This window comes from Lates calcarifer, linkage group LG21 (assembly GCF_001640805.2).
Source record: "Lates calcarifer isolate ASB-BC8 linkage group LG21, TLL_Latcal_v3, whole genome shotgun sequence".
Lineage (NCBI taxonomy): Eukaryota > Metazoa > Chordata > Actinopteri > Centropomidae > Lates > Lates calcarifer.
The window spans coordinates 7,126,983-7,154,735 of record NC_066853.1 but is presented as its reverse complement, the minus strand read 5'-3'; the positions used below and the strand labels follow the sequence as shown (position 1 = coordinate 7,154,735).

Sequence of the window (27,753 nt, the reverse complement as noted above, 5' to 3'; positions counted from 1 at the left end):
GAATTAGAGTGGGAGAAGGTTAAGTCCTAACCTTGAAAGATTTAGTGTCTATTCAGCCCGCGTGTAGGACTCTCCTCAGCTCACTCAGAGAATAGAGAACTTTTAAATTCAATAGGGGGTGGGAGACACAAAACGTGTCACATTCACCAAGTGAATCCACTGGAAGAAACGCAGAAGAACACCCAAAAAGCATAATCTTTCTCCCCAGTTGATAGAAATGGTAATTGCATGTGTGGGATAATACTTTGAAGCCAAGGCCTCGGTCGGACAGACCGCCTATTTAGGTGAAAAAAGGGGCAACAAAACAGCTCCTTCTTAACGCTTTTGTTCACTTCTCCACTCTTTTAAATGTTTACTGAAAAAGAACCTTCAAATCCACTCTCCATCTCCTGCACAATGTGGCACCTATCACTCTTGGGTGCATGGACACATTGTATTATGTGAATCATTGATATGTAGCGATCATTCCCATGAATCATTTTCTATTTAACATTCAAATTCTCAGGAATCCGATTTTCATCCTCTTGAGACAGACAAAACATTTTGTGAGATAAAGGACATTATTTGAATACTGTTACTTTGTTGCGCCACAGATCGCATTTTATTTACTAAAGGATATCTGCAGCATGGTCATCAGAGTAGTCAAAATGAAACTGCTCTTTAAATTTAAACCTCAGTCACACAGTTGTTGTGCCTCTCCTTTAGTCCATACTCTGAAGCTATTGAAGCCACAAATAAATGACACCACAGGACACCTGCAGCTTCCATTTTAACATGCTGCAGAAATGATGTTCCTACAATTTGACATTCATATTTTGACTATTTTGACAGAGCCAAGAGCACACTGGTACCATGGAGTCCCCTCAGCTTGTTGGGATGTACCATCTCCCAGCATGGAGTTGGAGCTCTAAATGGACCATTGGGCCACCCATCACAGCTGGGCCACACCACTTAACATCCCCCTCCCATCCCCTTCCAGCCCCTCTGGTCTGCTCCGAGTTTTTCCAGCCCACTCGACCTCCCGACACAGTGCAGAATAGACGCAAGCAGCCCTAACCCCACAAGATACCCAGGTCAGAGGTCGCATTAAGAGAGTGCATGCATGGCTCGTGGTGTGATGGGAGAATAGAGAGCTAACATCATCCCTGTGCTTGTAAAGTGAATCATTCTGTCATCCCTTCTCTAACCTAGTCAACACTAGAGAAAAAAGTCAAATTTGCACAGTTGAGAAAGAAGAAGAAGAAGAAGAAGAAGAAGAAGAAGAAGAAGAAGAAGAAGAAGATAACTCAGTTTTGGAGGTTACATATGCAGAAAAAAATTCAACAGATTTCAGTTTTCAAAACACTTTCAATTCAAACACATTTTTACATACTGTGTATGTCAGAAGCCCAGCACTGTACCCGTATGTTACAGGGCCTGTGTCAATGAAGTAGTGCTTCTGCAGACAGGAAGTAGACAGAGCTTATGGCTCAGAGGAGGCTGCTGAGGATGCAGGTGTGTCCGTCGTGACACAGACTAGCACAGCCGCAGGACAGCAGGGCTCAGGGTCTGATGGCCTCTGTAAATCATCCACAAAATAGTATGTGGAACCACTGGGGGAAACCCACGCGTGCCATGCCACAGCAGTGGCAGAGATCATGTCAGATAACATAACTCAACAAGTGGGGTATGGCACTACAACTGACAAGGCTGAGGGTTCAGCACCAGATTGAGCAGATTGAATCATCTAAACAAAGAGCATTCCAGTAAACAAATGCCACTTCTTTATGCTGTTGAACAGTAACTTAAGATAAAACAAAACAGACCTTCTTGTTAAAAATAAATAACTTAAGTTAAAAGTTTTGCATTTTGGATACACTTGTTAGAAATCATCATAGATCTCACAAAATACTGTAAGATGTTACAAAATTTAAAAAGGTGAGGATATTAGCACAGTAGAAACATAAACCTACACATATTACAGATATGATCCTGACAAAGAAATGTACAGGTTGTCTTATACAAACTATGATATAATGGGCACACACGCACACGCATGCAGGCACACGTGCGCGCACACGCACACACACACACACACACACACACACACACACACACACACACACAGACAGAGGCCTCAGAGCTTAGCTAACCCTCTCAGCCTGGCCGGCCCTCAGCCCTGAATGCGAGCAGCACTTAAACTTTCCCCTTTTCAAACAGGGGAACACAAAGAGAGGACCACATCAGTGGCCTGCTGATCATCCCTACAGACGGCTGAACGCGGACAACAGGCAGGTCCTCGGGCACGTCCCCACATAATGCCCCCCCCCGTCAAATCCTGCTCGCACTGGGTTCAGGCCCGTATGCCGCATATACGGCGCTCCCTCTCATGTGGGACTAGATAAATGACAATTCTCTTGAGAGGGGCAGTTAGAAGGAGTGGGAGCGGTTGGGGCGAGGGGTGGGGTAGAGGGGTCTGGTGTTGCAGCTGTCCTACTGGCCACGTCCACCCCCTGAATCCCCTGACTACCCACCACCACCACCACCACCACCGCCCCCCAGCAGCAGGTTTCTCCCTACAGAGGAAAAAAAAAAAAAAAAAAATACGCTTCATTACGTCCTCTCTCCCCAGAGCAGCTAGGGGCCTTTCAGTGCAGATAAGCCTCTTAGACATGAAGTAGCGCTCAGAGCAGCATTTGAGTGACAGCAGGAAGGTTTAGCCATTCAGTGGACAATGCTCACATTCTCTGGCTTTAATCTAGAAGGCGGACAATGATCTGTTTTTTAAGGCCTCATCTCCTCTGCTTTTCCCACAGCAGTAGGTGACTGGCACAAGGAAGAGAAAAAGAGACAGAGCGGGCCGAGGGCCGGGCCAGGAGAGCGCGCTGCTATCTCCCAAGGCCTCGTGTTTCCTTGACAGTCCAGACTGAGGTGTGACAAGAGGGGAGTGAGGTGGGAGGGATGGAGGGGGGGGCAAAGTTGACGGAAGGCAAAGCGCATCAATCACACACACACACACACACGGGCACACACACACACACACACACACACACACACACACACACACACACACACACACACACACACACACGGGCACAAACAATCACTCGGTGATGGTTGAGTGCCTCTGTGTGACAGACAGGCAGGTGAGAGGCCCGGTGGTGACGTGGCTTAGTGTAGAGCTTTGTCATTCTTATCTGCCCTGACCACTGACATCCATCCCTCCTCGGCCATTGTGTGTGTTTCTATGATGTATTTATACAAACGCTAATGCACGGGCAACTGAGGAAAAAGAAGCTAGACAGTGTGAAAAGATATCCACACGAAATCATTTGTTTTGATTTCATGATACATTGTAGCCTCTGTGACCTTCTGGGCCCTGATGTGCTTTAATGACGCAAAGCATCATATAATTGATGTCAACCTTCTATGAAATTGATACAGCGGATGGTGATTCCTAGATAAATTTGATTTACCAGGATAATTGAATGGCTAGGTAGTGTGATGCACGTCAGCAGCTACTGCCTTACCAGAGAACACAACTGGAATATCAGAAAATATAGTTCAAAACAACAAGAGGTTTATAATAAAGTGTTTTTTTAATCTCACAACTTTTACACATAGTGTGCAATATATCAGCAATGTGTCAGCTTTCCTTATGATTGTTTTTAAAGATATAGATGTTGTGGTAGTGCAGTTGTCACACTCTTTACTGTATATCTTCTATACTGACTTTAAATTTGTTACACATATTTCAACAGGAGAAAAAAAATCAATTGTCAGATAACAAGAGTATTTAGAGATACAACATGATACTGTAAGGTACTAATATTATTATCCAGTCAGCTATCCAGAAAAGCTGTTTTTAGGCCTTTAGAATAAAGAGTAGAAGTAGTAGTAGAAGTAAAGAGGTAAATTTCCAGGGCCAAAATGAACAAATAATACAGGCAGGGACGACATGGGTGTCAATGTGCCAAAGAACTGGGAGGATTATTTTAGAACCACCTCACACTTCAGACTGGTTTGTTTTGCTCCGTGGAGAATATAAACATCGACACCTCATCTACAATAAACAGACACTGCGTACTACTGAGAGAGGGAAGCTAAGCTCAAGCCACTCAAGTAGACATCTGTATGTATGTGTGTGTGTGTGTGTGTGTGTGTGTGTGTGTGTGAGAGAATAGGAGGCCAACGTACGGAGACACGTCCTTGCAAGAGACATGGCCGTAAAACCCTTTCAGTGTTTGACTGAAGTGTCAATCACTGGGCTACTTATTATTCTAATTGGATTATTACTACAGTTTAGCCCTCTGTATACCTCTCTGTTTCTAAACATGGCAGTGCCAGTAACTCTAGCTGGTAACTGTGTGAGGAAAAAAATGAAAAGAGAAAGAAAAACGAGTCTTAGTCAAAGTGTATAAGTTGCTGAAACAGCACCTGGAAGTATTTTTTAGTATATAAAACACAAACTGCGCTATTTAATTTAGGTTGTGGTCACTTTTTAAATGATTTAATTGTCTAAAAATGTAAATTATAAATACTGCACATGCTTTAAATATTTGATATTAGATATTAATGTGTGGTAAGCTGAATTTCTATTTTAAAAGTATTTAACTAGTAAAATACAGAAGGTGCTCTAGCAGCTCAGTGTTGAGATGGAGAGTGGCAGCAAACACATAAAACAGCCCAGAGACATGGATGAACTTTGGCCTTCTTTAAACACCTCCATACTTCCCTGTAAACCCCTCAATTCAGATGTTCTAATACTTTCTGTCTCTCCGTCTCTCTCTTTTATACACACATGTTTCTGCTATTGAATGAAATCTGACTGCGGAATGAATAAAACAGCTTAGTTTTAGATTTGACAACCATACATTTTTCATATTACACGGTGGGGTTTTTAGTTGATGTTATGGGGCGTCGGGTTAAGGATCTCAAGCCTGAATTCAGGTGAGAACATCGCTAAAAATTTGAATTACGACTATTCCAATCAGCAGCGAGCCAGTGCAAATGTGTGTGCAGGCTTTTGCTCACGTACAGAAACGCAAAACTACATCTGCACAGAAACACAGACACAAATCTTTAACAGCCCTTCAGCATATCCTCAGCACCTCACCCTTACTTGCCCCCCCTCCTAAAACTTTACTCCCATTAATCTCACACACCTCATCACAGTACCGGCACCTCAACCCCAAAGATCTCATATCCTCCACACACCTTTACCTCCTTTCTGGGCTCAGCCACAGCTCTGAAATCCCACAACTAATAACTCCCATGCATGTTCTGCACCACTGGGCTTGTTAACAGTTTCACCTGCCACTAACTATGGGACTTCTTGTAACCAAAAATCCAAAGTTTTGTTCTTTTTGAGACACAAAGACAACAAGTCTTCTCATTTATGCAAACTGTTGTATTTCCTTTTTGTGTGTCTGCTTATTATATGCACATATTGTATATAATTCTCTTCTAATGTAAGGTGTGTTGAGACATCCGATGTGTGACTGCGCATCCTAAATACTTACATGACTTGACAAGGAGATATGGAGAAACACATGTTAACAGCACGCACATACAAGAAACAGACACGGCTATTTGGGAATTGGCAGATCATCTAGCAGACATTTGGGATTAGAAGATCTGCTTCGTGCCTAAAATGTTAAGTGTAAATATAGACAAGAAAGGGAGCAACGTCAAAGAGGGCAAGAGAGGCAAAGCCAAATAGTGAGATAGACATATCAGAAGACAGACAGACGGTCAGAGAGACAGATTGGGCAATTAGACAAACATACAGAGACAGATCGTTCCATTACACAGAGAGCCTGGCATGGCGGCCATTGAGACAATGGGCCCCTTCAGCATACTATTGAGTGTTTATGTCCCCCGTCAGTCTGCATCACCAGTGTCCCCCTGACTGCTCCCAGCTGACGCCCCCAGCACACACACACACACACACACACGGGCACACACCCACACACAAACACACAGACACCTTTCTGACCTCCCAGGCTGAACTTGAACATGCACATACATTCCTGCTTTGCTTTCTGTCACATGTCAGCATATCATGTCCCATGCAGGCTTGAAGTCTCTGTACTGTATATGAGAGTGTGCTTGTGTTTGAGAGAGAGAAAGAGTGAGAGGGTGTATGTGTGTGTGTGTGTGTGTGTGTGTGTGTGTGTGTGTGAACCGAAGAGGATGAATGAACGAATGAATGGGCTTCTGTTGGACTGCCCCTAATGACTTTATTTAGAGATGTTGTGTTTAACGTCAGGAAACACCAGTCATGTATGCCGCCAGCAGCATCAGTGCCGATGGCAGTGTGAGACTAGCAGGCCTTCATCCTCAGGACTCAGTTAAACCCCCCTAAACCCTCCACCTAACCACAATTTCCCATCTTGTAACTGGGACACATTGATCTGGTTTACAGGTATGGAAAGGAGTGGATGGCAACTTATACACAGATAAAGAAGAGTTTTCTCTCCTCATTCTATCTTCTCTTATGTCTTCTTAAAAATCACATCAGTCCTCTTCATTATCTTGCCTTTTGCCGTTTCTACACAGAAATGAATGCTCTATGTGTTCCCCATTCTTCCTCCCCTCATTTCCCTCCTCCTGCTTTTTGATACCAGTGCATAAAACACACCAAAAGTTTTCACTGGAGCTGGGTAATGAGGCAGACCTTTGACCTTGCCTTGATGACTTCCATACCTGTGCATGTGCAAGAATACGTGCGGTTGTGTGTATGTGTGTGTGTATGTGTCTGCAGCTGGCGGCTGACAGCGACATGACTAATGAGGGCCCGGGACAGAAATAATAGGTGGGAATTATAACACAAAAAGGGTACAAGCGCAAAGGAAAAGGAAGAACAAATGACAGAGCAATGGACAGGAGGAGAGGAAGATAAAGGGAAGGAAACAAAGGGAAAAAGAAAGCCAGAGATCTAGAGAGGGGCTTAAATAATTAGCAAAGTATAGCTGTATAGTTGTGTTTCACACAGAATCAACAAATAATAGAGAAATACTTGTTTAGAGAGCAAGGGTTTTTCACTCCTGACACTGCTTTGCTTTGGTATGAAAGAGCGTACCCAAGTTAACTAGACTCATTTACGGTAGTAAATCTACTGTAGTAAATACTGGATACTGGTGCAGACATATATTCCCTTTAGTAGTTTCCATTGTAAAGATGTTTGGAAATTGCTGCTATAATCAAATCCATTTTATTCTCACCATCTCACATTTATCTCCAATGTAAAATGAGCATAGCAGCTGCCTCTAAAGCAATAACCCTATAAACACAGAATTATACTCAGCCCTGTATGTATGGCATGGCCTGACAATGGTGTGTTAAACTATAGCTGCAGTCCACCAATCAAGTGTGAATGGTCAAACATGACTCTTTCATAACTATGCCAAGTAAAACAAATTCTGCAAAGGACTGCTCTACATCTGAATAAAATGCTATTTTAGTGTCGCCCGTTTATCTTCACATCCTCCTACAAATGACACATCTTCTCTGAGAAAAAAGGAATCACACAGAAGTTTCTCAAATCAAAAGGTGTAGAAAGAAAGCCAATCCCAGGTACTCAATCTGGCAACAGAAACCAGACTTTGTGGAGTAGCTCGACCTGGACAGCACATTTGGGTGTCTGGCAACACCAGCCTACAACTGTCACACTCAAGGTCAAGGGTCATCATGTGTAGACAGAGCAGAACTTCCTAATTATACATGATAAATGTAATTACGCACAGGAAGCATTTCTCTCCACAATTTACTGGCTTAACCCTGTCAGATGTGCCAAGCTGTCAAGAAAATTGGAGTGTTGAAACATAATATATGAAAAAGTATATTTGGAAGAGAACACAGCTAAAACTTGATAATAATTAATGCTAAAACAAATCGATTTTCTAGGGGTTTTTTGTATGGGTAGGCAGGAGGACCATTAAAGAGCTGAAGAAACCAGAGAAAACTTGCCCATCAGACAGTGTGTTGTGATAATGATGCTATCTGACCCAAAGAGATCTCAGTGAACTCTTGTGATCCTGCTGAATCAGATCAGTGCCTATAATGGCTGACTGCAGCCAGAGGGTCTCGACCCACTGACACAAAACATGGCGCCAAGACAGAAGCGAGACAAATGGACAAATAGACAGATAGACGTTCAGACAGACATCCTGTCTCAAACTGCAAATAGATACAACAATTAAGTCAGGTCTGGTCATTTTCATTTCACTGACCTTCGCCCCTCACCTCCTACACATGTAAGGAGACAAATTACTACTGCAGTTGGGTTTGACCAACATCTCCAATGCAGGAGAACATGCGGTGTGAAGGCTAAGACAGCAGACATAAATCATACCTGTATTTGATCCGTGGGGCCCTGGGCTAGCTGACGATGTGACAGCTAGCATGTACCCTATGTCTCTGAGCTCTTAAGGGGCTGAAATGGATCACTTGTTTGGCAGGGCAGTCGTATTTTCAGTGACGTATAAATTTTGCCTTTAATGTGAGTTCGAACTATCAAACCACAAACCAAGTTTATGCAATACAGTGGCAGTTAATCACAGAAAGTATAGATGGTTGGTAATTGGATCAACTTTACTTGTAAGCAAGGCGTTTTCTTTCTTATGTTATTGCTGCTACTCTGTGGGATGAAGGCCTGGCTTTGTCTGTGGTGGATTTTGGCACCATCCACTGTAACAGTTTCTAGTAGTTGTCAAATCAGGCATGTTATTGCCATAAAGGAACAGAAGCCTGCTGGCCTTACGGATCTCTGACTCTACTTTTAGCAGAAAGCCTTATACCTCAGTCAAACAACCATGTATTCCTTTTTTCATTGGCTGTCATCTTACAAATGCTTATGTCTGCCTGCTGTTATGTTATACAGTATATTTAATGTCAAGGGCATACAATGCACAATATATCATTGTCTGTGTACAGCACTACTTTAGTTGCATGCACTGTGCATACATACAACATTGCTTATTCCACAAAAACATTACCAAAATTATACAGCATCATTCTCTGGTATCCCAAGGGAGATTACTACGTTACATCAGGAAGTGCCCTTCAAAGTTTCCACCATTGTAATTGTACGGTTTATATCCAGACTTTGTTTTCTGCCTTTCAGAGCCAGTTTTAAAACCCCAGAGGTGGCTAGTCTCCAGGCTGGGCGAAATCAGAATTACATTAACACCCAAAGAGCATTTCATCAGAGACAGCAGGGCCCCGTGGTCCAGGACACCTGTAATAGAGTTTCCCCCTCTCTCTCGCAGACACAAAAACATTTTAACTCCTTTTGTATGGAAGGTTTACATGCACCCGCCTGCACGGAAATATGCTGCTGCAACTGATCAAATCAAGCCAAACAAATTGCATTTGTCGGGAGAGGGATCAAATGCTAGCGCCCACAACAAACATATTAGCAGCCTGATCCACACAGAATACCCTTGGCATAGTGGCAGTATTGGATTAACAAAGTAACATCGAATAAGAGAAGAGGATGTGTAGAAATCCAAACTGACTCCTTTCCTCTGCTTTCCCTTGCTGCTCTGCTCCTCTGTGCACAAATTACCATGATCGCATGCAAGTGAGGAAATAGATGTGGGGAAAACACTTACATGCAAAGAGATGTATTGGATTACTGTGGATTCAACTGAAGTGATGCTGCATGCCAATCTCAACACTGAAGTACATGGTAGGCTAGGATGAATAGATGCAATTAATCTCCTAAACTACCACACGACTGGATAACAGACAACTTTTGAAGCCTTTCTCAAGTTCATCTAAAAATGATCTTTGAACAAATCAACACTTAGGTCCATTATTCTCACTGTGGAATACACGAAAACTATCAGATTTAAACATTTGGTAATGGGAAAAGGAGATATTTTTCCTGTTTGTTATTAAAATAAACAGAGACGGAGATGTCTGGGATGAACTGGTGTGTGAAACTCAGGGGAGAGAGAAAATGAAAGAGTATGGGAGAGAGAGAAAGAGAGAGACTAAGGGGCCTGACTGTCTGACAGACAGGCAGGCAGATGGACAGGAACTTGGCACTAGGGAATATGATTCTGCCAGAGAGTGATCCATAAAGACTGGAGGAGGTCAAAGGGCACCCTCTCTATAATGACTCATCATCACTCAGTGGTGTCCACACTGGGATGGTCTGTGTGTGTGTCTGCGTGTATGTGTGTGTGAGAATCTGTAACTGGGAGAGAAGGCCAGTGGATCTGCTGAGAGATAGTGCAGGATAAACGATCAGTTCTGCTATTCTAGGCCTCTGGGGAGAAAGAGAGATCTCCCGGTTGTTTTATCAGAGCCCTGGCCAAATACTGTCCCCCACAATGTCAATTAATCCCCTCATCAACATTAAAAACAACAACAAAAAAAGTCTGGGGAAAAACACGAATGAGGGGGTGAAATGACATTCGCTGGGTTATGAAGTATGATAAATGTCGTAAAGTGTATGGAATTCATTCTGTTAGAGGGAGACTGTGTTTGACTTCTTGGGGCTGGGTAAACACCACTGGACGGACCTTGCCATGGCAGCTGTTCCCGTGGTAACGTGGTGGGCAGCAGAGGCGGAGCCACAGGGGAGTTGTGGCGTTTTCATGAACTGATTTTTTTTTTTTTTTTAAATTCACAGCCAGTCATTACTTTTACTACAGCGCAGCCCGAACTGACCACTAAAAGGGCGGCGCAGACTGCCAACACCTTGTATATGGAATTCATAAAACAATGGCTCACACTAAATTCCCCTGCTGCATTCTCAATCAAGCTGCTATGGCAATGACTGTGTCTGTGCACATTTATGTGCGTGCACGTGCAAGAGGCCATATTTTTAGTTGTGCAGCATCGGATGAATATCTCCATTTCTTGGTGGCTGACAGCCTGTTTGTCATCCACTCCACAACCAAGAAACTGACCTTCAGCAGCATAACTGCCTTTATCCTGCCATACCTCTCCCTTCATCCTTACATCTCCATTGCCTCTCTCACCCCCTATCTCCCTCAACCCTACCTTCCTCCACTTCTCTCTCACTTTTTTGCTCTCTGCTCCTCTACTGCCTTTGTCATTGATCGCTGATGCGACTGGCTGCCTCCGTGCTCAGTAATGACCTGCCCTGGTAACCAGCCGGCTGCTCTGCTCAGCCCCTCGTAGATTGAACTGTCAGATGGCAGCGATTAATGGCTGGACAGAGAGACACAGGCTCACACCTGCAACGTCCCACCCTGCACTGCCCTGCCAATCCTCTGTCCCATCTTAGCTCACTATACAGCTGCAAGTCTGCACTTGTATCTGATTATGTTGTGTCAAAATTTGTCGCAAGGATGGATAAATATTCAAAAGTATATGTATTCATGTTGCATATAAATCTTTACTTTCATGAATTACTGCTCTAAGGGTGTGCATGCATACTGCCCTGCTGCAGTGGCTGATGGGAAGTGAGAGGGTGCGTCAGAGGGACAGAAGAAAGTATAAAGAGGTCAAATATAAAACTTTAAACGCACTTAAGTTAAAAAAAAAAGTTGTCAATTCTGTCTAATCAGAAAATAACTGCCTAACCACAGTTTGCTCCACTACTTAAGTGACAGCATGTGATCATCATTTGTCTGCAGTGCTATAACTTTGTTGCCCCCTGCTCTTCTTTATTACTATATTAGTTATGATTGCACCCGTAATCATTCACTTACTCTACTGTTCGCACTTGAGTCACTTTGTGCAGAAGAATCTGAAAAAATGCCTAAAATGCTAACATATGTTAGTTCCTCAAACAGAGATGAGTGGGGTGTATGGTCTGCTCTCGCTCTGTCTGTCTGTTGAGCCGAGCGCTGCAGGCCCACGCGGCTGTCCCGTGTTGTACTTGGCTGGCCGTCTGCTAACTGTCAGCGCAGTATCTCCTTACACTGATGAATGGGAAGTTTCCAGACCTTTCCCAAAGCTTTCATTCCCTTGTTCCAACGCTTCATCCAGAGGAATGGCCGAGAAAACAAGGGCTCCTCCGCCTGCCCACCGGCCTCCCTCAAGGGGAGCGCCAACATGGAGACGGGCATGGAGGCTAAATTTAAAATGCTCCCTCCAAAAACAGGGGGTAGAAGGAGACATGGGGTGAGGGAAGGAGAGAGGGAGAGAGATAAGGCACAAGAGAGATGGTAGACGAAACACTATAGAAGAAAGACAAATGAGAAACACAAGAAATGTGGTGGGAGAGAAAGAAAAAGAAACTGAAGGAAAAAAAAAGACAGACAGAAGATGGAAGGAGCATAATCCTCTGAACAGTGAACATGTGAATATCAGGCCAATAGGGGTTTGGCGTGGTGTGTGAAACGGAGATAAAATCGATTAGCTTGTCCACTGACCCATTGAGCAGCGGGGCCCCCCATTGCCCCAGTCCTGCCACAGCCCTGACAGAGCCGTCCAGGCCCAGAGGCCCCTAGGGGTCCCTTCTGGACACTGAGGTGAACAAAGTGGTGCCCTCCTGTCAAACTAAAGCCCTCAAGCAACAGCAGAACAACAAACCATGAGGCAATGCTTCACTGCTCTCTGATTCCACAGGAGACAGGAGAGATGTAGTGTGGGCTGCTGAGAGAGGACACTGTGTGTTAGAGCTGGGGCTCAAAATACTGAACTACAGTATTTATTCAAAGGAAAATATTGTCAGTTAATCTGGAATATCAGCCAACTGAAATAATGGTAGGTAGTGGTAGGAGAATAAAAGCTATTTTAGTCTGTTGGGCTCTTTTACGTAATTGTTTTAAACAGTTATTCTCTAACCCTGTGTCTCATAAAGGAATGACTTGTGAATAACGGCTTAAGTTAACAGACAGTAGAGGCTGTTAGTTGTTTGTAGTTACTAAGGTGTTCCAACTTATAATCACAAACATATTAGTGTTCGCCTACTTTGATATTTTTGGCTCTTAAAATTCTTAGAGAAAGCAAAATTGGTGAAATTTGAGGAGGAATATCTGCCCATTACTGGGAACTACCCTCTTGTCATCCACATAGAAAAGCACTGGCTTGACAAACATCCACCTGTTGACAGGCCCTGAAATCTCTCCCTATCGTTTTATCGCCTTGTTTTCCTCACATGGTTTCCTCAGTCATATCACTGGGTGAGGAGCACCTCTTTGATTCCTGGCTCATTGTAGTGTATCTGACCCTGGAGGTCACAGAGTGGAAAGAAGTGGATGTGTCACCACTAAGCTCTTCTCCGTGTTAGAATAATATTTCTACGGAGCTTTTAGGATGCTAACGCTAATCAAAACAGGACATCCTGAGGAGGGCCGTGCTCTCTCTTCCCTGGCCCCGCTCACCGGCCGCTTTATGTTTTTGTGTTTGTGGAGGAGCGACAATCCCAGGAAGCCACGAGAAGGGTTCATCAAAGCTCTGAGCGGGGGGCCCCGGCTGCAGGATCGCTGGAATGCAGCGTGGAAAGGAATCTCTACTGTCCTATTGTTCCCTTGTTTCCTCGGTCTCATCACGCGCCGGCACGTCCAGTTCACTTACAGGTAAGCAGTGCTAATCAGCCCAGCATTCCTTTCCACGGCCACATTCTTTCCTCTGCTGCGACCCTGGCTGACCAACAACACACGTGTGCACGCAGAAAGTGCACGGCTTATACAGACACACATACGCGGGGGGAAGTCATCAAGACAGTTCTCTGAGGACAGGGACGTGGTGTTTCCTTTTCTCAAACATGGGATTGGGAGTGGAACAGTGAGGTGAACATTGATGGTGCATGCCTCACTAATGGTGGAAAGATGATCCACCTCCCAAAAATTGGGTCCATAGAACTCACTGTCTCTCTCAGAGCTGTGAGAGACAATACAATAAGAAAATGTGGTTCACAATGCATAAAAATATTAATTAAATACTTTTTTAATTAGAGAGTCTTTGGTGCAAAAAGGATTAACAAAAAAGGGAATGCTGTGACAACTACCACCCAAAAAACTGCAGTGTATAGATTTTTTTGAGTCTCAAAAGTTCATCTTTACTGTGACTATGAGTATCTTGCCTGAATTCACAGCTCGTCATGACTTTTGTCTCCCACTAAAAACTGCAACCCAGGTAAGACTGCTGCTATCACATCCAATCAGGTGAATGTGGTGCAGTGCAGACTTCATCAGGAAGGCCCGAGTTTTGATCACATCTCCTCCCCTCATCTCTCCCTATCTGTGGGGGTGAGAGGTCACCACTTAATGAGCTTCGGGTGGAGAGTGGAGGGGGGTGGGGCTATTGTAGCAGAGATAAAAGGTGACAGGAAAACACATAGCACATAAAACATAAATGTACCCTGACTATATCCACCCTGTTCTGTCTTGTCCTGCTTCCGCAGCTACAACGGCATTACCTGATGCCCCGTTTTGTCCCTGTTAGATCAGAAATGGCTGTGCCTCCCTCCCTCCCTCCTTCCATCCCTTGTGGGCCAGCCTGCTCCACCCAGGGAGATCCCCAAGCAGTGCTGGAACACACTGTTATCACCACGTTCACAAAGCGATTGTTGGGTAATTCCTGTTTATAACTATGTGCTCACTCCAGTGTGTAAGAGTGAAAAAATACTAACTGTTCTCGCCGTCAACCCTCCAGGAGAGTGATTAAAAAGCAATGTCCACACATGCGACTTTATCATACCTACCAGTACAAAGATATTTATCATCAAGTCAAAAGAACTTTGTTGATATCCAAATTGAGTTAAAAGGCTCATTAAAATACAGGCAACTGGGATGGAATTGATAAATCCATTCACTTTACCCACTTAACCCCACTTATTGTGGGGTTACTGGGGGTGAGATATTTGAAAAGTTAAATGATCATACTGCAGCCTGTAAACTAACATTCAGAAATAACATCATGTCTGCAGTCTAGAGTAAAGTGTAGCACACAAAGATTGGCAGCCAGCATAAAGTCACATTAAGCCTCTTGTTTAGTCTTCCTCCCCATAAAAGCACTCAACAATGTAGTAAAGTGACTTAGCTGATGTGAGACATGAGGCCAGAGTGTCGGGCCCTGTTTCTACCACCTGCTCCAGGTAATTGATTGGAGTATAAAATGATTGAGTTTCTTTAATTAGCTAACAGACATCTCCCCTTAAAGCATGCCAAGGAGTGCTAACTTCACACTGCCTCATTAATAGCCCCAGCGAACCGCACCATCAGCAATCTGTTGACATTATAACTCTGCAGACATCATAACGACACACAAATCAGTTTGATGTCTGGGTAAACTTTTCAACTCAGCAAAATGCCATTTATTTCAGACCAATCTGTGATGAGAAAATGGCGGCGTGTCACTCATCTGACAACTGCGCCGTATACTCTGCAGAGCGCCTTTGTTTTGTGTATATGCACTAAAGCACGCACGTACACACAATCAGACCAAATAAGCACATCCACGCAATCACCTCCCTTTCTAGCAAACACGCACACATACACACACAGACACACAAGCACAATCTATAAAAATATGCTTAGCTTGGGACTGCTCTGTTGATAATGACCTCAGCCTTGGCACCGTACTGGGCCAGACCAGACTGCCGACAGACTGGAGGCTTTTGTGTGGACTCCCTATCTCTAACTCCATGACCTTTAGGGGGGGAGAAGAAAGCAGAAATGCCTTTTTTTATTATTTAGAAGGGGTAAGGCTCTCTCATTGTTCTGTGTTGGTACGGTTTCCCTGTGGTAAACACACAGCGGTTCCCAGGCTTGACATGTTGCTGCACACTCCCGCCTAGCACCCTCCCTCCCTCCCTCCATCCCTCGGTGTTCCCACACTGCCCTGTCTGGATCGCTGCACCATACCACCCCCCACCCCCACGCCCCCGCAACAACAACACACACACATACACACACCACCATCAACATACAAACACCACTGCCTCACCCATAAGTGCAACAGCGCAATAACAGCACAACTACACACTCATTTTTTTCACCTGCCACCAGAGTAGCATTTAAAATCTAATGCTTGTCTGTGTGCTTTTTTGCATTATGAAATTCCTCACATACATACTGAACTGAGATTGAGAGAGCAGGGAGCGCAGTTGGAAAAGAGGGAGTAGAGACGGGGGAGAGAAGCCCCATGGGGCAGGGCCGCCGTGTCAGGGCCTGAGAGGGGACCCATGACAGGGTCTGGAAGCTCCCTAGTTGCTTGGGACAGGGGCCATCCTTCAAGCGGGTGACAACAGTGCATAAACAAACCACTAACCTCGTCAGCTCTGTGTTTACAGCCATGAGACAGAGTCCTGGACGACTCATTAACATCAGAGACCTTCCAAAAGAGCCATTTTCTGGGAAGGAGAGAGAGAGAGAGACCCTTCTCCCATAGTAAGAGAAGAGGAAAGTGGACAACATGTCAGACAGATGGGGGCGTTGATAGATGAGAGGGCCTGGGTCATAGTGAACCTGCCCCCGCCACCCTGAAACCCACTGACACACACACACACACACGTGGATGTACCTCAGATCGTAGCTAATACACCCACAAAGGCTGCATGTGCGTCTTTGAGCATGTGTCTGTGATATGCTTTACACCTGGTTTGACAAGCATTCAGCAACCTTGCTATTATAAGCTACAATAACTGCATGTTTATAAATATGCTTGTTCATGTTTACCCTTCTGCAGACAGATCACATAATTGTTACACAGCCATGACAGTGAAATAGAAAAATGTAACTGCTCTAAAGGTACTGACAGAAACCTTTTACACCTATTCACACAACAAGCATTGTGTGTCCTACAGTACAAGTGCCAGTTAAAGTGAGCATTTCACCCTCAACCTTTCTTCTAAATCAACACATAAACTCAAAAAAGTCAGGAGCAAGTTATTGAATCTTGCACTGAAGCCTTAAAAATAAATAAGAAAAATCTTTAAAATGGTTACGTTGCCAGAGATGTGAAGTAATTCCCATTGTTTCAAATTCAAACCAACTCATTTTTAGACTTGTTTGTGAATATTTGACTGTCACTTGATGCAAGAAAAAAAACATTAGATTAACTGGCTGTGTTGTTATTCATTTGCATCAGACCATTAACATGAGCCAAGAGAACAGAGAGGAGTAACCTCTGTCGTGGGCCCCAATGATTCCTGACCCAGTCCATTACTGAGGGAGATATGGGGCATTCGTATACGGAGCTTGGCATCAAGCGGAGCGCAGGCAAAGAGCTCCACTCCGGGACAACAAGGGCTGTTTAATGGGGTCTCTATTTCACTTTCCTCGCGCCGGCCCGCTCCTTCTCACCTTTTAAATGGGCCGATCTATTAACCGTTTTAATGAGCTCCGCCAGACAAACGCGAGATGCATGGTCCATTACACAATGTGGGGAGGACGACGCACTTCTCAGCTCCGGAGAGGAGAGGCGCTGACAGACTGCAAGACACCGAGGCGCGAGCGAGGCCTCTCTCTTCCTCTCCCTCGTTCTCTCACACATTTTCACTCACACGCACGCACGCACCCACTCACTCACTCACGCACGCACAACTTCTCGCGCATCAATCAGGGGAGTCAATTAGAAAGATAACACGTCTAAAAGGTGATAGCCTAGAACTCCACGTGTGGAGACAGGCGGATCAGTGAGTGATGACTGACAAAATATTGTGGTAAATGTGAAAAACGATTATCTAATGCACGAGTGTGTGCCTTGGGACACAAACTGGATTTGAATGCTCCATTGCCACTTGTTAAGCTTCCAAATATTTTTCGTGGAACTTTTCCTTTAAGTCTACATTTTCCCAAAATTAAGATGCTAGAGGTCTGTAAATCAGTGTTACTCTAAGTGGGTCGTGGGAGATTAATCGTTATTGAAATTATTCCTAACAAATTATCAAAACCCTCTAAACACATTATAATCAAAAAGGGTTTTTATTGGGACGCAAATATGCTAAGTGGATCTTTAATTAGGCCTACGCCAAGCTATAGTTTGGATCATCAAAGCCCCCCTCCTCCATCTTTCCGGAGCCCACAATTCACCACGGGGTGCGGCCTGCACGCCTTGGCTATACTTAGTTGGGAAGCAAAAGCCAGTTTTGTGGCGCACCGCATTACATCTGGACGTGCGGACTAATCAGTTAGCCTCCATCAATCACTCTTACGTTTACCACCTCTCCATCACCTCCTCTATTACATACACCCCCACTTTTTTTTTTTTTTTTTTTTTAAATCACACGACTGTTCTGCAAGGAGGCCCCCGTACATGCCCGTTTTAACACGACTTCTCCGGACAGGCGGGAGGCACACACTGAACGCATTTACCAGCAGAGCCCTTATGAGGGGTCTGGGAATTTAAATATTCACTGTTGACACTGTGCAGACCTGGCTGGGGGCCAGAGCCCGGGCCCGCTCCTCCGGGGACCCATGCAGAACATTCCCCTATTCTGACTTAAGAGGCAGAAATCTTCGTCTTCCATCTCGAGAATAATCATCCTTAAATACAGGATGAATAATCCGTCCTATATTCTAAGAATGACTTTAATGGTTTGCAAATAAAAGTTGTTGCAGTTGTTGCTTGTTCTCCTCTGTGTGTGTTTCTATACACGGTAATAAAAACGCTCCTCTGAAATAAAGTTTTGTGTTTCACAGTAAAGAGAGACCTGGAGGGCCGCCGCAAAGAAAAACAAGTGTTTTCTTTCCTGTTGTTGATGATGACGATGACGACAGTGTGTGTGTGTGTGTGCGTATTTGCGTGTGCAACTATTTCCTTATTCCATGCCACAATATTTTCTACGCAACCAATAGAATCACAATAAAGTGTTTATACATTCATATATTGACATAATTATTAAACGTCATCAGGATGTCTGTATTATAGCTGCTATATTTCTGTGACGTAATTAATAACTTGCTTTTAACTGACCTCCTGTAACAACTTCTCCATAACCTGCTGCTTACTGCGATCAACTGCTCATGTCATTTTAGACATGCTGCAGCTATTACAACACATTGTTTTGTTAAGTCTATTAAGCTTTATTTTGAAGCAAAAATACAGGTCTACACTGATCACTGAACTGACTGAAACTCTATGAAAACCATAACGTTCTTTAAATAACATCTCTGCAAACACTAAAATATTACAGGCCTGTTGCCTTTCTGCTTTTGACCTCTCTACCTAATTTCTCCTTGAAGAAAAAAAAAGATCCTGCGATATAACTGCAGCTTAATGGAATGCATTTTACAGTTAGGACCTCTACAGTTAAAAATCAGCGTTATAGGGTCAAAACTGAATGAAAAGCAACACAACACAGTAATGAAATCACAGCACTAATGAAAAATATAACCACAACATGCGGACTAGAACTTGATTGAAACAGATGTAGGAAAAAAGAATATAATTCTTGATAATTTATTGTAGCAAATCAATGGATGAATAGCTTTATCAATCATCTCCTTGCATTAATTCGTACAGTTGATTGCGTCCAAGTAATTAAATCGATTTAATGACAAGTGTTTCGATATTATGCTTAATTTAATCAAACTGCCTGAATATTTTCTGTTATTATTTTATCCTAAGTGAATTTTGCTAAGTGAGAGTGAGTGAGAAGCTGCGTCCTGCAATAAACAAATAACAGTTAAAGTCTAAAGTGTATAAACTCGTCGAGCATGAAAAGAATTAAAACATCAATGTCTGAATTAGTTTTTTTCCCGTTCCTATACAATCATCACACATTATGCATTAATAAGAGCTCGGAATGAACTGCACGACTCACATAAACAAACAGAGTAACAAACAAGATCCCCTCTCACTGAAACATTTACCAAGCCTGCCTAAATCCTCGTTTTCTCCATCAACCTGTTTTGTTTTACCCCCAAGTTGTTCCCCGCAAAAAACTGAAGAGACCAGCAGCCCGCAGCAGCAGCAGCAGCAGCAGCATTGTGCAGCAAATTGCAATACAACTGCCGATACACAGGACATGGGATTTTAACCTCCAATACACCACATTACACTACAGCGCCCACTACATGCAACGAGCAATTCCAATATAGTGGAGCGGACGAAGACAGAAAAGTTCCTCCATCGCTTCCCTCAACTTTAAAGTTTACACTCCTCTCGTGACAGCGTTTAATTTTTTTCTTCCTCGCGGCAATATCTTCATTTTGCCACTCTTAACAGGTGAAAGTGAGGATTATGTTTTTCTGTCGGAAATGAAATCGTTACACAGAAACTATTAGTAGACGCAGTGATAACAGCGACAGTATATAGGTATAAGATGGCATGTTTCAAAAGGAAAAAGAAAGGGATGTTGCACCTACTCGTGGCCAGTTTCCGTGCCCTGCCTTTGGACCTCATGGTGCCAGTCTCTCGGCGTGGGTTTGTTTGGATTTTTTCTTGGATCTTTTTTCCTCCTTTTTGTTTTTTCTCTGTCCTTTTTCTCTGGGTTTCTCAATCCAAACGCGCTATCTCTCCAGCATTGTCAGTCTGGACACCTTCGCACATGCGCACAGCCCCGAAAAATCTGCCGGCAGCAAGTGCCAGAAAAAAGTTTGGGACGATTTATCACTTTGATATGAACCTGATCTGGTTAAGATGGGGGAATCGCGGACATCTCCCTCCGTGTGTCAACTTTTCAAAAGGATCACTTGAGTGGGAGAAGCGGGGGCACACTGCAAAAAATGTCCAAACGTTGCTGTTGCAGCCTCAGATTCAGTCGTGTGTTCTTGTTTGTTTAACACGTGAGAAAACTTGGTAATTGAGATGCCTCCAGTGCAGTTTTGACTTGTTTCAGCTTATCATGAAACAAAAGCCTACGTAACTTAAAATAAGGCAACAAAAACAGTCCGCCCGAAGAAAAATCTTTTACCAAGTTTAACTTCCTTAAGCAGCAGGTATCAGTTTTAAAGAAGGAGATAAAAAGTTTCTGAGACTGAGCACTAAATGCAATGCTTTGTCAGGATGAATATTTTTTGCAGCGCAGTCAGCACCCCGGATCTACAGAGTACCGAGGACATTAATTATAACGATCCTTATTCTCAATCCTAGCTGCGCACCTTTTCTCTTTAAATGAGGTCACATTAATCAATGTTCACTTAAATTACCAATGCTGAATGTGGTCATTAAAGATTTTATATATTTTAATTGTGTTTTGACCATTATACCGAGCACCGGAAAATGAATGAAACCCCCACCCCCACCCCCACCCCCTCTTGCGCTTGGGCACCCGACTGACAGCTCTAATATGAGAGTGCCCGGGGTTTTTTTTCTCTCTCTGTCTTTGTGCTGACAATTATTAATATGTTAAGTGCTCAGTATTAATGCCTGTTTGAGACGTCTCTGTAGCAGTGCGTAAATTTCATCACTTGGTAATTGCTTAAGGCTCGAAAAGGATGTTTTTACTTGATTTAACTTGGAAAGGAGAAAGGCTCTATCAAGAAAAAAAAAGAAAATGGACTTTTGTCCAAACCTTCATCTCAGCGGGTGGAATAATGTTTGAATCAACTTTTTTTCGCTCTGGATTTTAAGGAAAAAGGCCACACTCATAAATGCATGCCATCCAGGCACTAAAAGTCAATAAAATCACTGCATGTCCGCTGTTATCACATAAATATTTTATAGAGGCATATTTAGATACTGAGTCACATATCAGCAAAATAGAGTACCAGTCAGATACAAAAACAGCAAAACATGATTTGTTACCATTCGTTTTATTGCTGAAAGTTATGAAAAAAGAAAGAGTAAAATTGTATCCACACATAAGTCCACGCAATGATATCATAAAGGCCTATATGTCCCTAAATAAAGACAGCGTATAATTAAAGTAACTGGCAATTAATTAGATCCGCATGAGATCATCCTGACCTTGCAGATGAACTCTTAAATGGGTTGTGAACTCGAGTTATCGATTCTAAAGTGTGTAGAAACTGATTGAAGTCCTGACATCATGCAATGTCACGCGGGGAAAAAGATCAACTATAAGGGCTGACCAAAACCAAACCATGCCATACGGTAATGTGGCAAAGCCAGTTTCAATGCGGATTAACTCTCTCCCCGTCTCTGTGCACTGTGAGCAATTAGGAAACCATACAGACCACACTGATCTGAAGTGTATTACTGCATGATTTCAACCACCTCTGAGAGAAAAGAAAGTTTCAGTGCAAAGTGGTAAATAAAAAATATATGTGATCTATACACAACTGGGCAAACTGCAGCCCCAAAAAGTATTTCGTTCGACTTATTCACATTTTCTTATCAAATGTTGATTTTTGTGTCCAAGAACTCGACTAAACTAAACTTTAGTGGGACATCCTTGGACCTCTGTTCCTTGTTTAAACGGCCGAGGTAAGAGGGGTTAATACTGATACTTTATTGTGGTTGTACCTCACTCTACCTCTACTGTAATGACATAAATGGTGCTATTAAGTGAGTTGCGCCTATACACCGTGCCTGAGAGGATGGCGCGCCGCGCGCACGCATAAACACACACGGAGAGTGAGTGAGTGAGAGTGAGAGGGAGGGAGAGAGGGAGAGAGAGAGGGCTCCAGGCGGCGCGCTCAATTAGCCTAAATGGAAACAGTTTTCATTCACCGCAATAACTCACTCTTCTCTTCCCTCGTCTCTTCTCCTTTCTGAAGCACTTTCTCAATACATATTTTATTATGATACGCTGAACCCGGTGGCAGGGCGGAGCGGCGCACGGATTCCCACAGCCCCGTGGGTTGTAATTATTAGAAATTAATTGGGTTCGAGACCCCCACAGTTGCAAGTATAAACTAAAAGACTGCCCCACTTTTGCACTTGGCGTTGAATTCACAAACAAACAGCAGTTAACAAACGAGTCTCATTCTGTAGCTATTGTATCTATATCTAACGTGGGGAATCTTCACTCTAAGAAAAAAGGTTTAGATGTTACTGTATTACAGTAGTAGCGTATTCAGCAGTTAAGGGGTTAAAAGAATAACATGATCTGTATCGGGGCTGTCGAGGCAGACCTAAAGTGAAAAGGGAGCCTCCGGCGCAAGGAAATTACCAGCGCCCGCGTGACCTTTGAGCAAGGTAATCAATCAAGTGATCAACAGGGATATTTATCACTGCTTTGTCCCACCAAACCTGCGCCTGGAAACAAAATAAAAGATGTAAAATTGGATATTGATATTCCAGGATATTAACTTGGTTATTAAAAACAACAGACATAAACTCAGGTATATTTAATTAAAAAATCTCATAAAGGTAGTAGGCCTACATAACAATAATAATAATACTAAATTATTATGAGCATACACATTTTCTTATCATTATTGTCTTATTACTAGCAATAATAATAATAATAAGAATAATAAAATATTAACATAAATAATAATAACATTTGGATAGGCAAAAACAGACTAATATAAATTTACTGAATGACAAATTTCAAAACTGGAGGCCATCACTGTTTTCCAACATATCATGGGCCTCCAGCATTTTAGACAAATGTTAAGAACATGTGTTCAGTCAATGCTTTTTTCTTACTACCAATGATCAGTCCGATCTGGAAAATATGATACTGCAAAGGTTTCCTGCTTTGTTAATTTTTTGTTACAGTGTGTCGTGTGAGAACCAGCAAAGATTTATCTGGCCCAGTGCATGCTGCCCCTGTGTGGAGAATTATCGACCCAATCAAACGCAGTAGCTTCCAATGAATAATACAATAAAAAATACTCTGATGGAAAAAATAATTTGTCTTAACTGGGCAAAGAGTTGATAATATTCCCAGTTAAAATAATAATAATTTTAAAGCAGACAATATGCGACTGCAAGATTAAAAGAGGAGGTGTTTATGACAACCAATTTGATTCAACATCCAAATGTAATGTCGTTAGATTTGCGTTTGTGTTGCGTTTTTGACAGCACGTGAATCAAAAAATGAGGGCGAAATCAACGACATATTGGATAAAATCCTGCTTTAAATGCCTGCTCAAAAAACAAACCGAAAAAAGACGTTGGTATAACAAAACAGATTGATTTAATATAGGCTACACAAGATTTCGACCATGCACATATAAAAGCTTGACACAACGTGCGAATCAGGTCCAGCCTACATGGCTGATGAAATCTCCTGTTATTTAAAAAGTTTTGGTATAATTTTGCGTGCTGTTATCCTATATTTACTCTAGGCGAACACAATTCTACGAGGGCTTATATTTCTATGCTGTCACATAAGAACGATGTTACACTAATTTTTTTGAGGAACACATATTTTTTTCAAAATTTACCGATGCAGTTGTTGAACAGAAATGTGGTCGTACAATATCAGGATTAATGTAAGAGAATTTTAAAAAGGATCACTGTATTCTACCCAAAATACTGGCTATGTGGACTATCCTGACAGGATATATTTTCTGTTATTTGTAGTCGACTGAATAACAGAACGTAAAATGCCTATAATTTACCAAATTAAAGTCACAAAACTATTTAAACTTAATTTTGGTTGCATGTTTCAAAATAATCAAAATTATTAACATCCACAAACATGAATCACCCCGACCACAAACTGCGATATGGTCCTGTATTAATGCTTATTCTACTTATTGCATGAGGCAGAGTCAATATGAGAAGACGGCCTGCCTTGTTGTTGAAAATCCTTATACTATTCCGCCCTCTAGCGGACACCATCTAGAAATGTTTGACAAATACTGTGAGGAAATGGTTGAATGACTAGTGAGCATGTAGTCATGCAATAACCAAATATCTGCTCTTGTGACCCTATCAAAACAAAACATTTGATAAATATTCTTGGAAATCCTGCAGCCACACTGTATAGCCCCATGTCACGACATTATGTGCAATATTGGAAAAATATATTTAAGTAATTGTGGGTTTTATCATTTGAAGGCTTGGTGTGGATCAAGTGAATCCATTCAAAAGCAGAGGGTAACGTGATAGATTAATGAGCTGGCCTGGCTTGTACTGAAGTAAAGTGCATTTTAACAACCGCTTCTGGACTCAGTATCCAGCATGGGAGACAGATTACGATGCGCCCTGGAGACAATTTGTGGAAGTAGTATTGATAGGGCTGGTGTTGGCCACAGACGTATTTATCTCTGAGGACTGCTTGATGAGAGGGTCTTACCCACAGACATACACACACAACTCAAGATAGAAACTCATCCCCATCAATTTCAACTGATGTTCCCCTTTTGCACCGGTATCGTCAACAGAGAGATGTGACAAGTAATCAATGGGACAGTCAATCAAGTTTATTTATATCTGTTTCCAGTAACAGCAGACAGTGGGATCCTTGTCAGGTTCCCGGTTGCAGGGCAATTAAAAGAACATACAGATGGATGGGATGCTTAGAGAGAAAACTGGTCAATAACCTACGGCAGTGCCTGCAGCTGACTGTTTACAGTCTCTGCCACTGAAGCCCTCAGAGATATCTGCAATCAACTGGGTTGGTAACTTGTTTTACTTACCTATTTGTAGAAACCTCGACAGGACAGCGGAAGAATCAAAGTGTCATCGGGAGGGAATGCAGCAGAGAACGCCATATTCTCCAGAGACGAGTGACACTATATTTGTATAAATGTAGGCACAGAGTAAAATCATCAATACCAAAAGCCAACATATGAGGTGTACCACATTGGTTAAGTTTCATTGTCAAAAAAGTATGTCTAGTGGGATTCATGAACAGGCCTCTAAGCAAAAGAACAAGCATAGGACAGGACCGAGTAGCCTACTTAGCTAATGTGGGTCACTGACTACATTTGAAAACACTCTGTAAGCTAAGCTTCAGACACAAACTACCAAACACCTTTAGGTAGGTCTTTGTCTGTCACCGATTACTTACTTATCATTTTCAATTATTTGTATACAGCCTAATCTACGCATAAATAGCCTCATCAAACACATACATACCCCGGAACAGGTATGGTAGTTACAGTTTTCTTGGCAGCGGGACACAACGTCTTTACCTCCAGACAACACATTTGGGCGCAGGATATTTTTTCTAGCTAGCTTAAATCTGAGGACTGATACGAGTTTTTCTTTTTTTACTCTATCAACTATGCACTCGGTGAAATGCGCCATTTTGCTGTTACAGCTCGGCTACCAGAATTCTTCAGTAAAGCTGGCGCACCTGTCTTACGTTAACGGGTTTGGGTTCAATTCCTCCAATCACAAACGACTATGGACCAACGTCACAGAGGCCACGACCTCCTCCACTAGATGCCCTAACGCCACCCCACTTGACCTACAGGGGGCGTCACTTTTTTGTAGATGTGGCGCATTTCTTAATCTCCATAGGCTACTGTGTTTGTGACAGATCAGTCAATTTGAAATAGTTGTAAAATTAGTCTAATCTGCATTTGCTAGCATCCAGTTACTCAAGTTAACAACTCACGAGTTAAAAGCGGTGAAGAATGAAAGGCTGTCATTAATATGATAGATCTGAGACTATCTGAGATAGCTGGGACTAAACCAAAACTAGAAGTATATCTGGGACTAAATCAGGACTAAACCGGAATAAGGCAAAGAACCATTCATAGCAAGAGTGTGGAGTAACGAGTCTGCAGGTAGGATATTTGAGGTCACTCTTTACTTTTCTACTTCCGTCTTGTAAAACAAGACATCAGGAATTTGTGGGAAAGTCCCTGAGGAGAAATTAGAGAGCTAAGATCCAAGAGCTACCATATTGTAAATTGCTGTTTATACAGTAGCCTTTAAGACACCGTAAGCACGGGTTCGAGTACCGCCCCATGCCAGCGGCGAACCCCTGTAACAACTGTGACTTTATGACGAGTTGTTTCTCTAAATGTAACCACGCCTCATGTAGTATGTTAATTACAACGGGGTGAACGTTCAAAAACATGACCAGTGCACATGTGTTTATTAAAGTTATGTTTGAGGCATGGTTTGTGCTTGACGTCAACAGCAATTATACTGTACTGCAGACATTTAAGTATACGGTAACAATACATTTCTAACATTGTTGAGTTGCCCTTCAATTCATAACATAAAAGTGGCTCGTGTTAGTGCTACCAACTGCAGAACGCAATCCGAAAATGTAACACAGATATCAGGAAACCTGTTACAATTCGAAAAAATTGAAAATTTGAAAATCTGTATACATGAACAGAGAGGGGCAGCCAGTTCCCGTAGTGTAGTGGTTATCACGTTCGCCTAACACGCGAAAGGTCCTCGGTTCGAAACCGGGCGGGAACAGCCATTTTCGTTTTTTGTTAGAGAATGCCGCGTTAAATGTGTAAGCCATGTGCAGACTGAAATCACTGTATATCGTCTGCACTGCTGTCCATAGTGAACAGACTCCATTGGCAGATATCAACATGGCACACTTTTGTTAAATCTCCACAAGATGGCAGTGTCGAGCAAGCTAACACTAATGTAAAAAACACGGGGTCCTTAATTTAGGCCTATACCACAGTGATCTTTCGAATGAGACTGACAGGGCCTTGCAGCTTTTGCTCACAACAGAAACACTTTCTGGTTTGTAGTTTGTGCAGTTGTAACATCTTCTCTGGCACTTAACAGACATACTTGGAGGCAACGGAGAACAAAGTGTTCTTGAGCATTTGGATGTTTGGATGTGGTCTCTGGAAGAACAGATTCAACCATATAGTTCTAGGTGGAAAGAAATGTGTTGATCTTGCTTGATGTAAGTGGTGAGTGAATACAGTGTTGGAACAACATTGTCAACAACAGTTGACAATTCTGACATTTGCACTGCTATAAGCTACTACAATGAATATTTTTTTTCAGGAATTAAAAAACATTCAAGTAATATACCAGACTAACTTCACTCACTTCACTTTAAAAGCTATGTGTGAAGAAAAAAAAAACAATCGTATTTTT

General features: G+C 42.7%; 1 protein-coding gene and 1 non-coding gene across 14 annotated transcripts in view; one reads left to right on the top strand and one right to left on the bottom strand.

Moving 5' to 3' along the window:
- Positions 1-20,704, bottom strand: part of mecom (MDS1 and EVI1 complex locus) — a 129,658-nt gene extending 108,954 nt beyond the window's left edge. For 5 of the 13 annotated variants that reach the window (XM_018681134.2, XM_051065419.1, XM_018681139.2 and 2 more), the window contains exon 1: positions 20,223-20,703. In XM_018681134.2, coding sequence (XP_018536650.1) covers positions 20,223-20,259 — 37 coding nt within the window. In that variant the 5' untranslated portion in view covers positions 20,260-20,703. Of the gene's footprint in view, positions 1-20,222 lie in introns of all 13 variants that reach the window. The other 8 variants (XM_018681137.2, XM_018681144.2, XM_018681142.2 and 5 more) reach the window with 4 other exon arrangements.
- Positions 20,705-27,032: 6,328 nt separating this feature from the next.
- trnav-aac (transfer RNA valine (anticodon AAC)) lies at positions 27,033-27,105 on the top strand. The gene has a single exon. It is a non-coding gene; the product is annotated as a tRNA-Val (tRNA).
- The last annotated feature ends 648 nt before the right edge of the window (positions 27,106-27,753 follow it).